The sequence below is a fragment of the Silurus meridionalis genome, chromosome 4, assembly GCF_014805685.1.
Source record: "Silurus meridionalis isolate SWU-2019-XX chromosome 4, ASM1480568v1, whole genome shotgun sequence".
Taxonomy (NCBI): Eukaryota; Metazoa; Chordata; class Actinopteri; order Siluriformes; family Siluridae; genus Silurus; species Silurus meridionalis.
Window position 1 is genome coordinate 7,280,843 of NC_060887.1, and position 11,650 is coordinate 7,292,492.

At 45.2% G+C, this 11,650-nt stretch overlaps 3 protein-coding genes across 7 annotated transcripts in view; 2 read left to right on the forward strand and 1 right to left on the reverse strand.

The window, feature by feature from the left end:
- Positions 1-3,433, forward strand: part of kctd5b (potassium channel tetramerization domain containing 5b) — a 33,107-nt gene extending 29,674 nt beyond the window's left edge. For 3 of the 4 annotated variants that reach the window (XR_006925371.1, XR_006925370.1, XR_006925369.1), the window contains exons 3-7: positions 756-864; positions 1,612-1,703; positions 1,793-1,888; positions 1,992-2,837; positions 2,918-2,940. Coding sequence is in view for 1 of the 4 variants with exons in the window: in XM_046847031.1 (XP_046702987.1) it covers positions 756-864; positions 1,612-1,703; positions 1,793-1,888; positions 2,712-2,837; positions 2,918-2,947 (453 nt within the window). In the remaining 3 variants the exon portion in view is untranslated. Of the gene's footprint in view, positions 1-755; positions 865-1,611; positions 1,704-1,792; positions 1,889-1,991; positions 2,838-2,917 lie in introns of all 4 variants that reach the window. The other variant, XM_046847031.1, reaches the window with a different exon arrangement.
- A 587-nt stretch (positions 3,434-4,020) lies between these two features.
- Positions 4,021-7,507, forward strand: ube2ib (ubiquitin-conjugating enzyme E2Ib). 2 transcript variants are annotated; one of them, XM_046847033.1, is made up of 7 exons: positions 4,021-4,167; positions 5,265-5,359; positions 5,441-5,524; positions 5,600-5,672; positions 5,787-5,896; positions 6,505-6,584; positions 6,685-7,507. In XM_046847033.1, the coding sequence occupies exons 2-7, from the start codon at positions 5,294-5,296 to the stop codon at positions 6,746-6,748; spliced, it is 477 nt and encodes a 158-aa protein (XP_046702989.1). In that variant the 5' UTR covers positions 4,021-4,167; positions 5,265-5,293; the 3' UTR covers positions 6,749-7,507. The 2 variants fall into 2 exon arrangements, with proteins under 2 accessions (XP_046702989.1, XP_046702988.1); XM_046847032.1 differs by having other exon boundaries at positions 4,056-4,208.
- A 730-nt stretch (positions 7,508-8,237) lies between these two features.
- LOC124383768 (interleukin-4 receptor subunit alpha) overlaps positions 8,238-11,650 on the reverse strand; it is a 7,773-nt gene continuing 4,360 nt past the window's right edge. The window contains exons 8-9 of the mRNA XM_046846063.1: positions 10,772-10,826; positions 8,238-10,544 (exon numbers count right to left, since the gene is read on the reverse strand). Of these exons, the coding sequence (XP_046702019.1) occupies positions 10,236-10,544; positions 10,772-10,826 (364 nt within the window). The 3' untranslated portion in view covers positions 8,238-10,235. The remainder of the gene's footprint in view (positions 10,545-10,771; positions 10,827-11,650) is intronic.

The window sequence follows — 11,650 nt, forward strand, 5'->3', positions numbered from 1 at the left end:
CCTGACCACACCCCCTTGAGTGACATCACGCGAACGTTATTTCCATATCGACGTTAAGTTTCGCACAAACAGTGTCGCCTGGACGTCGACGTCCCCACGGGAGCCGGAAAACAAACAGCTCTTTTATCTTCTGCATGATTAGAAATGATCCAGTCAGGCATGAAGAGAGGGAACGAGGGAAGGAACGAGGGAAGGAACGAGGGAGGGAAGGAGGGAGGAGGCAGCTGTCGCACGTTGTGGAGATTGAAAACCAGCACGTCGGTTCGTCTACGTCTCGTACGTCTGGTTCACACGCACTCCGTGTGGTGCGTAAAACCGAAAACATCGCTGGCGTGAAGGATAGAGTGATTTACAGGAGCTCTTCCGTAAACAGAAAAGCATCTCAGAAACGTGTTGAACCTTGAAGATTACAACAGGAGAAGACCACATCTGGTTCCACATCTGGTCAGCGAGAGAGTTTGAGGATACAGTGGGCGTAGATTAGAGGTGTCCCAATACTTTTGCCTACTGAGTGTATTTCAGAGTGTGAATGTTACATATTTGGATCTTACACACACACACACACACACACACACACACACACACACACACACACACACACACACTGTGTTTTATTCATGAACCCCCTGCTATTAAGGAGCGAGCTGGAGGTCTGACGTGAACACACACTCCACACACATTAATATTTAACCCCCCATTTTCTACCACATTTAGTTTGTGTGTGTGTGTGTGTGTGTGTGTGTGTGTGTGTGTAGGATGAGTCGGGTGCATATTTGATTGACAGAGATCCGGTGTACTTCGGCCCTGTGCTGAACTACCTGAGACACGGCAAACTGGTCCTCAATAAAAACCTGACTGAAGAAGGTAACACACACACACACACACACACACACACACACACACACACACACACACGGTTGTTTGCTTGGGTGTACTAGGTGGTTGCTAGGGTTTTGCACATGGTGTTACAGGTGGTTGCTGTTATTTTAAGTGGTTGCTATGGTGTTGCTAGGTGGTTGCTATGGTGTTGCTAAGTGGGTGCTGTGCTATTTCAGAAGGTTGCTCGATGGTTGCTATGTTGTTTGAGGTGGTTGCCACTGTGTTGCTGTTATCTTTTAGGTGTTGCTATGCTTCGTTCAGGTGTTTGCGTCCTACGGTGTTGATAAAGTATTGAAGGTGGTTGTGATGGTGTTCCAGGTGGTTGCTAGGGTATTCTTTTGGTGCTTGTTAGGTTGTTGCTAGGTGATATCTATGTTTACTTGGGTGCTCTGTTCCTGTACGGTGTTGCTCTGGTATTTTAGGTGGTTGTGACGGGGTTCCAGGTGGTTTCGACGGTATTGCACATGGTTGCCAGGGTGATGCTATATAATTGTTAGTGGTTGCTAGGTTGTTGCTAGGTTGTAGCTGTGTTTAATCAAGTGCCTCGCATCTCCACAAATCTCCACAAAATCTTGAGGAACAACATCTCAGAAGTGTATTGGGAATGGTGTATGCTTCATCATTCCCTCTCACTTCATCCTTTCTTCCTTTCTTTCCTTGTTTTCCGTTCTCTCTCTCTCTCTCTCTCTCTCTCTCTCTCTCTCTCTCTCTCTATCTTTCTCTTTGATGTAGGAGCTCTGGAGGAGGCGGAGTTCTACAACATCACGTCGCTAATTAAACTCATCAAGGACAGGATCACAGAGCGGGAAGCCAAATCCATGCACGTGAGTGAGGACGGAAACACACACACACACACACACACACACACACACACACACACACACACACTATTTCTTCTTCTCTTTCTCTCCAGACTCCATTGAAGCATGTGTACCGGGTGTTGCAGTGTCAGGAGGAGGAACTCACTCAGATGGTCTCCACCATGTCGGATGGATGGAAGTTTGAGCAGGTAAAAATGTGATCGTGTGATTCTGGGCTCTGATTGGTCGTTACAGCTGGTCAGTGTAGTCTATGGGCGAACACAGATGTTTCTCCTGATTGTGTCTTGCCAGGTGAAGGGGGAGGAGTCGTGTCAAACTCGCCCCGCCCACTGCCAAGAGGCGTATCCCTCGGTTTTGCTCCTGTTGCCGTGTCGTCCTGATTTTTTTTTATCGATCTGGTTTTCGTTATATGTTTCGTTCGTGTCTACGTCATTGATGACCGTTCCGGCAACATTAAAAAATAAAGTTTGCCTAATCACAATTTCCGACTTCTTTTCCCGTAATTACAACTTTATTTTTCGCAAATCCCAATTTTTTTTTCTCGCATTTTGACTTTATTTCTCGCAATTCCGACTTTTTTTCCCTCACAATTCCGGCTTTATTTCTTGCAATTCCGTCTTTTTTTCCCTCGCATTTTGACTTTATTTCTCGCAATTCCGACTCTTTTTCTTGCGATTTTTACTGTATTTCTCGCAATTCCGACTCTTTTTCCCCTCACAATTCCGGCTTTATTTCTTGCAATTCCGACTTTTTTTTCTTGCAATTTTTACTCTGAATACACAGGACTTTTCCTGGTGTGAATCCCGGCCTGGTTTTTAGACTAGGAGTCGATTATGGAACGCCAAAGGTGTCACGTCGGTTTGGCGTGTGCATGAACATGTTGGTGCATGCTCGTGTTCCTGTTTTTGCGACTTGGCAACAACAAGGGTGCGCCGAGGCATGTCCGAGCATGTCGGAACTGTAATGCAGCTGTGTGTGTGTGTGTGTGTGTGTGTGTGTGTGTGTGCACAGCTAGTAAGCATCGGCTCCTCCTACAACTACGGCAGTGAAGACCAAGCCGAGTTCCTGTGCGTCGTTTCCAAGGAGCTTCAAAACCAGTCATGCGGTAACACCAGCCCGCCGAGCGTGAAAGCCAAGGTACGCTGGTGCGGGGACGTGCTTATAAATAATGGCGCCCTTCCGATTTAACGAGCGCTTTTTGTTTTTTTCCATCGTAGATCCTTCAGGAGCGAGGTTCTCGGATATGAGGCTTCCAGGGTTTGAGACGTCTACCGCTTTGTACTTTTTTCGGTTTGAGGAACCATGAGGAAAAATAGCAAATCGGAAGTATAAAACACGGAGCGAAAAGTCACAGACGCTCGAGATCGAAAATTGCGCCGTGATCGTCTGCGCTCCGAGAAGAACCTCCGGACGACGGAACGTCCTCCAGCGAGAACACGAAAAAGCCCCGCTAACGTTTCTATATTCCTCATATTTATTTCTATATCCAACACACACACACGCTTTGTCCAAAAGTATTGGGACACCCGACTTTTCTAGTCTAGCTCCATGAAGAGATTCCTTCCATAACTGCTCTAGAGCTCTAAACCCTCTGTAGATTTTACCGCCTTTTGGCTCGGGTGTCCGCAAACTTTTGGACTTGGAGCAGGATTATAAATGGACGTAGGTTGATTTTTTTATTTTTTTTGAGTCTCGCTCCTGAAATTAATAAACGCATTTGACGATCAAACAGATGTTTCGTTGTGCTTCTTTCTTCCTTCCACATCAGTTTTTTTTTTCTAACAGATCCAATCAGATTTCAGCCCCTCCCCCATTCCCACTCATATAGGTGTCACGTGGTACGCGTCCTCCCTCATGCGCCATCTTCGCTCCTACAGCGCCCTCGTGCGGCATTCACAAGAATTTCTTTTAATCGCCTGTTGCCATAGAGACGCTCCGGTCCCCACAGACACCAAAAGGCTGTATAGGAATGAAATCGTATGAATGAAACGTCGCTTTTCGACCATTTATTTCACTTCATTACAGTGTCGGAATAAACCAAAATAAAACCCGAGCACGTGAAGCGCGTATTTGCGCTTAGCGCGCGTTTGGAAACGTTTTAAGCCCAGACTACGCGGTCCCTTTAAATAGCGGGGTGTCCAAATAGATGCCTGTCTGAAAATCACCTTCACAATATCGACTTTTAGCTTAAATATAACCTATAAAATAAATCTAACAACCACACGCGATTACAGGATCTGAATTCGGATGAAAGCGATGACGTTTTGGATCGGAACCTTTATTTTAAGTGTTTATTCTGCACAGGCGTTAGAAGAGGCGTCTAAAACTCTGGGGTCCTACTTAGTCCGGTTTAGAACGGATGTCTTTTCGGGAGGGAAACTTGGCTTGTTTTTTTTTTTTGTCCCGGGTTTAGCACGGGTCTAATAGAAGTGTCTAGAAAGTCACGACGCGGCCTGGCGTTCACGAGGTAAGCCAGCGACCACGCCATAAAACCCCGAACAGTTGCAGGTAATAAACAAACGTGTGAAATGATTTGTTTTCTAATGTGTGTGTGTGTGTGTGTGTGTGTGTGTGTGTTGAGCTGAAAGAAGGGAATGCGCGTTCGCGTGAAAAAAGGAAGTCCAGCTTTTCCCCTTTGTCCAATGCGCGGTCATGAGCGGCGTCTCCGCCACTGAGGAGCTGCTCGCGCGGAAAACCGCGTTATAACCATTCATAATAATTATACAATTTATGATATATTATAGATGATAAACGTGCACGTTACACGTGTGAGAAGTGTAAATACGGATGATCATCATAACCCGGGTTTCTCTCTCTCTGTGTGTGTGTGTGTGTGTGTGTGTGTGTGTGTGTGTGTGTAGCGGCTAGTCACTTCACAGGAAGTATAACCCTTAGCTTAGCTTGTTAGCACGCGCTAAACCCGCGCTTGACTCTCCAAATTGCGTTTATAAAATACATTTTATAACCCAATTCAATTTTTTTTTTTTAAATCTCCTTTTTAATAATAAAAAGAATACACACATCGTATATTTATATCTATTTTGTTTATTGGCTAGCCATAGGAGCGCGAGGGCGGGTGCGCGCTTTGCGCACGCGCAGTATCGCGCACTCGGTCCTTATTAGCAGCCGATTAGGAGATCGAGTCATTTTAGTGAATCGGTTCTTTTAAGAATACAATCGACTCTTTTCGTTCCCTTTTGATCAGAAATACAATAAAATGTGTTTTTTATTAATTCTTTTTTTTCAAAATAAGCAATCGACCACACACACACACACACACACACTCACACACTCAATAAGTCTACATGCACCGACTTTAATTATATTTTTAATAATGCAAATGACACTGCAGTTTATTGTACAGCTAAAATTGATTCATTCGTCTGTCACGTGACCCGATCTATTGCATTTTTTAGCGTCAATTCTGTTTTGTTTGTTTTTTTGCATCGATTTCGAAACGAATCGCTCGTTAAGACTCGTTCGCTTGATCTTGAGTTTGTTTGTTGCACCGCAATGAGTTTTATTCATCAAATGAAATGGATTTATGTTTGTGATTTCCCGTAGACGACTCCTTACCCGCAGGATCAGCCGTCATGTCTGGCATAGCTCTGAGTCGACTCGCGCAAGAGCGAAAAGCGTGGAGGAAAGATCACCCTTTCGTGAGTGTTTTCCCGTCCCGCACGCACACACACGAGGCGTAAACGCCGGTCGCGTTCTCACCGCCGTCGTCTTTTTTGCAGGGCTTCGTCGCCGTTCCGACTAAAAACCCAGACGGTACGATGAACCTGATGAATTGGGAGTGCGCCATTCCCGGGAAGAAGGGGGTAAGACTCGAGCTGGTACTCTGAGAATGATTTTATGTTGCGACCCCGGTTGATGTTCCTCTGCTTCGCCCGTAGACTCCGTGGGAAGGCGGCCTGTTTAAGCTCAGGATGCTGTTTAAAGACGATTACCCATCATCCCCTCCGAAGTGTAGGTTCCCTCACACGCATGTTCACACAGAAACCCGAACGGGCCCAGAATCGCATTTTTCCGCCGACAGAAATATATCCACCTTTCATTTCTATAGTTTTGTTCATTCGCCAGGTAAATTCGAGCCGCCGCTGTTTCATCCGAACGTCTACCCGTCGGGGACGGTGTGTCTCTCCATCTTAGAGGAGGACAAAGACTGGAGACCCGCGATCACGATCAAACAGGTAACGTACCCACCAAACACTCCCCCAAAAAAAACCCCATCATCTCATTTCGATCATTTCAAGGGTTTCACTGGTGCTGGGATTCGATCTCAAGACCTTCCGATCGCAGGGCCACCAGTGAGCTACCGGTCTCTTACAAAGGCAGCGTTTTAGATTTGCCGCTTATCCCGAGTGACCTCTCATTTATACGCCGAGGAGTTGGGGAGCATTGAGGAGGGGATTTAAACTCATGACCTTCTGATCAGAGCTCTAAAATGTCCCCATGCACACATTTGTTTTTTTGGTACGAGATGAAAGATGCGGATGATTTCGGCAGGCGAGCGTATCATTGCAGCTCACTCTCTCTCGTGTGTCCAGAAGGGGGTGAGATCAGAGCCCTTTGACGTTCAGGTTTCTCTGAATTCTCCGAATCTCACCCGAAAAAACCTAAAAAAAAAAAAAAAAAAAAGGGGGGCCGCATTCTTTCTCAAGATTTGTGTTCGAGTGGCATTACGGCACCGCAAGTGTATCAGAGCGGCTGGGGGATGCGATCAATGACCTTCCAGTGAAACCTCAACTGTTAATTATGCATTTATTTTGACATTTTGTTGTTGTTGGTTCTTCTGCAGATTCTGTTGGGGATCCAGGAGCTTTTAAACGAGCCCAATATTCAGGACCCGGCCCAGGCTGAGGCGTATACCATATATTGGTGAGAGACACACACACACACACACACACACACACACACACACCATGCATGTCTCGGCCCTCGCTAATCTTTTTTTTTTTTTTCTCTCTATCGTTTCCAGTCAAAACAGAGTGGAGTACGAGAAGAGAGTCCGAGCACAAGCCAAAAAGTTCTCCCCCTCGTAGACGGCGTGACTGGATCGCTCGGAGCGAATGTGTTCAGCACTCGTTTATTTTTCCATCTTCTTCCTCCGTTTTCTCCTCCTCCTCCTCTCCTCATTGGGACTGAAAGGACTTGACGTGACGTCTGTGCCATCCGCCCCATCCACCCCATCCCTGCAGGCCACGCCCCCTTGGTAGTGATGTCACAAACATGCCCTCTTGACTCCATCCCCCCCCCCCCCTCCCCCAGCAGGAAAGCCCCCTGCCTCGCTTTATCATCGGCCAATCAGAAATGGACCTCATCTTTATTTCCTTTTTTTTTTTTCTCCAGTCAACATTAAGTGGCTGGACGAAAACAATGAACTTTCTGTGTACGCATCGTGTGTGTGTGTGCGCGAGTGCGTGTGCGTGTGCGTGTGTGTGTGTGTGTGTGTGTTCGAAAGTTCCTTCTTATTTTAACGCCAGACTTCCCTCCTTTGCTCATTGTTTTGTTTTTCCTCCCACGTGCGAGCGCTGAAACCTCGGACGCAACGGCGCGGAACATCTCGCTTTCTCGCACTTCTGTCCATCACACAGGTAAAAGAAAACGTCTTTAATAAGCGAGACGCTTCTGCACGCCGGAAAAATCGGAGACATCGTAGGTTCGGAATTCCTCCTCAGCAAGATTTATTTTTTATTATTATTTTTTCTTTTTGTGTATGCGTGTATCGTTCGTTCGTTAACGATGGGAACATGTGTCCTGCGTCCTTTGTTGGTTTAATAAAGATCTTTCTACAAAACAAACGTCCCAATCTAACAAGTCTTAGATATACAACGTGTGTGTGTGTGTGTGTGTGTGTGTGTGTGTGGGGGGTTATATAGGAGACCAAGTGGAAAGGGAGTAAGAGCAGGAACATTGGAGGTGTTTAAACTGTTCTATCATGGTGTGGATGGAAAGAGAAATGGTGTAGGGGTGATTCTGAAGGAAGAGTACAGTAAGAGTGTAATGGAGGTGAAGAGAGTTTCTGATAGGGTGATGATCGTGCAGCTGGAATTTGAAGACGTGATGATAAATGTCATCAGTGCCTATGCTCCACAAGTGGGCTGTGAGATGGAGGAGAAGGAAAGATTCTGGAGTGAGTTAGATGAAGTGGTAGAAGGTGTAGGAATGAAAGATTGGTGATTGAGGACTTTAATGGGCATGTGGGTGAAGGGAACAGAGGTGATGAGGAGGTGATGGTAGGTATGGCTTTAAGGAGAGGAATGTGGAAGGGCAGATGGTGGTAGATTTTGCTAAAAGGATGGAAATGGCAGTGGTGAACACTTATTTTAAGAAGAAGGAGGATCATAGGGTGACGTATAAGAGTGGAGGAAGGTGCACACAGGTGGACTATGTTCTATGTAGGAGATGCAACCTGAAGGAGATTGGAGACTGTAAGGTGTTGGCGGGGGACAGTGTAGCTAGACAGCATCGGATGATGAAGGTGAAAAAGAGGAGGAGAGTGAGGACTGAAAGAAGAATAAAATGGTGGAAGGAGGAAAAGGTGCTGGATGATTGTGGAACTACTGCAGAAGTGATCAGGGAGACAGATAGAAATAGAAATGAAGACCGAGACCTAGTGGTGGAATGAGGAAGTGCAGGAAAGCAGAAGTAGAAAGGTTTGGGATCGACACAAATTGCTTCACTTTTTATACTCAAACGATGTTTATTATAATTTTTTTACAGAAAGGAACAATTCAGCATGGGGGGGAATTTATTCAAAGGTGAAATCCCCCATTTGACTCCTCAATAAGCAGCTACTACAAGCTTTAAAATCTCTAAATTAAAGATAAAAATCAACACGTGACTTTTGCATATTTTTTTTGAAGTACACTTTTATGCACCAATACCCCCATTAAAAGTTTTATACAGTTCTAATAAGCGAAACATCTCATAAAAATAGCATCGTTTTTATCCGAATAATCGGAAAAAGAAAAATAATCGTCTTGATTAATCGATTATCAAAATCCTTAGTTGCTTGATGAGCTTCATTCTTCTGGGAAGAAGTTCCACTAGATTTTTTTGGAGATTTGTGGAGCGTTGGAAAAGAAAGTCCGGTACTGAGGCTCCATCTTCCGACCACATGGAAAGCAGATCTTCACGAAGCTGGAACAGGTTTGGGTCTCCTCGTTCTAATCGATTTTACTCCACCTCCAAAGGTGAAGATGCACGTATATGGGTGGTGGGAAAAGGCAGGTGTCCCAATACTTTTGGCAATAACAGATTACACCGATTTTCTGCCCGGCGAAATTCCAAGCTACGACTATTAGCAAAGCAGCGTACGCTAGATGGAAAATGATGATACCGTCTCTTCACGCTAGACGACTTTTTGTTAGACTTCCAAAAAACATGGAATTTGACCTCCATGTTGGTGCTACGAAGTGGAGTTTTATTTACATTTATATTTACAGTGTTTCCCGGATGCCCTTAAACAAAGCTTATACACAACTTAGCAGTTGAGCCGGTTTTAATCCGAGTCTCTCGGGAACAACGTCATTCTGTTCGTTCGTGTTCGGCAAATGCTGTATTCCGATCGCGCTGGGTTTCGTTTTCGTTACAACAGAAATATGTACATGCAAAAAAGGGAGTTCAAATTCCTTTGGGAGTGGGTGGGATGTGTCGGGATTCCTTTTTGGAGCAGTTTGGTCCGAATCACTTTTGGGATTGGGAGGTCTTTCAGAGTGAGCAGCCTGGACTGTCTGAAATTACTTTGGTGGAATTGTTTGGAATTCTTTTGCAAACAGGTGGGATGGTTCGGAATAGGAATATTAATGATTGGTCTGAATTACTTGGGAGTGGTCTGGATTGGGAGGTCTCGATTATATCTATGAGAGCGGGCGGCCGGGATTGTCAAGAATTACTTGAGCAACAGGTGGGATTGTTAGGAAGTCCTTTGGGAGAGGTTGGGATGGTTTGGAATTCCTTGGGAATTGGAGCGATTGGTCAGAATTTTATTTTGGCACTGGTCTGGATTGTGTCTTTGAGGGTGAGCAGGCCGGATGGTCCAAAATTACTTGATAAACAGGTGGGATTGTTAAGAATTCCAATGGAAGTATGTGGGATAGTTCGGAATTGCTTTGAAAGTGAAGCAATGATCCAGAATTCCCGTCCACAGCTCTTTGAACAATTGATGAGGTGGGTTTTTTTGTTTTGTTCTTTTGAGAGGATGCTGATTTTTCAGTTTTGACAGTGGTCCAGATTTGGAAAGTCTGGATTATTCCAAAATGTCTATAGAGAAAGCCAGATTGTCCCAAATGACTTTAGGAACAGGTGGGATCGTTAGGAATTCCTCTAGGAATTTGATTGTCTGAAATTCCTTTCACAGTTCTTTTCAGTGGGTGAGAATGTTCAGGAAATTATTCCTTCTGGAGCGGCCAGGGTTGATCAGAATTACTACCTGTTTGTGTGTGTGTGTGTGTGTGTGTGTGTGTGTGTGTGTGTTAGCATTTCCTGCTTGCCCGCGGTTGTTAAGAATGTGTGTGTGTCCCCTGTTTAGCTCCTGTGTGTGTTAATTGCGTGTTCGCTCATGGTGTGTGAGAGCGTACAATAGTCGTTGCTGTACGTAACGCTTCCCTTCTCCGCCGAGATCAACATCTGCATCCAGCTACTGAGGCTGACCTTTGAACCCCCTGACGTCTGAAGCGTGCTTGGAGAGCCAGTCGAGGAGGTGTGACCTGAGCTTTCTTCAGCGTGACTCGTCTGGTGCTGGGTGGAAGTCGGATCTTCGGTCAAGCTGTCAATCTGTAGAGACTCCTCTCTGTGGAGCAGCTCACCCACTTTCTCCGGCAGCACAGCCGAACACTGACAACACACACACACACAGTTCAAGTTATATTTAGTGGTGCTGTAGAATCAGTTTCACACCCCCAGATACTGTTTTTCGCACATTCAAGCGGAACAGAAATACCCCCAAACGTTTCCTGTCTGTTCAATGGGATCACAACGGGGTTGGGAGAAAAAAAAACTAGCTGAAGTTTTTGGGCCAAACGAAAACGTTAAGATCGAGCAAATCAAACCATTGGACTCACTTTGAAGTCTCCGATATGAGGAACAGGACTCGGGTGGAGTGTGCACTTTTTCAACCTGCGAGGGAAATAAACAAACCTACATTCATCATCTGTCGACAGGAGACATGAGAATAAAGCAGATATCCTTGTGGGTGGGTACAAATCTCATCCCTGCGTCTGAGTTTGATTTCTTTGGTTTAATACTTCGAATTCTGTTTTGGTTTTATTGAAAGATGCAGGCTCTTTGTTGGTACCTTGATTACTTTAATTGGAGGCTACAGCAGGGGGCAGAGCTCTCAAATTCGTGTTAAAGTCAAGGATGAAACTCGTTTGTTGAGTCAAGTCTTTTGAATCCAGCAAATCTGTAGGGGGTCACTTTTAGGGGGTGCTTCGGTAAGCAGGGATGTGTCAATTGCACCTCCTTCACAAGCCCCAAAACTATCTAAAATTCACTTAGAGGGGTGGAAAATTTCTGGTAAAGTTCCAAAAACTTTCCATGGGAAAAGTTAAGACTTAACAATTCCCGGAATTCTGCAACCCTACATTCACTTACGTGTCTGCTCTTGCAAAGCCCTTTTACTCGACTGATTGTTATACCCTTTAGCTCTCACGCTTTGCCCCTTCTTGCACTTTAAACGACATGTCACTTCCGAGGTAGCAGTGATCTAGTCTAGACTCGTTCTGCTCCCCGGATCTGCCCGATCCATTCCTGATGCCCTACATCTGGTCGTAATTCTTACATGGTAGATAAGGAAGGCTCCATATAGCCTCGCCGTTAGTTTAATGTGAACCCTGGTTTTATCTGAGCAGATAAACCAAGGCAGATGTTCATATTCTAACTGTAGAACTGATATTTAAAGCAATGTGGTTTAATAGATGGATGGATAGATGAGTAGATAA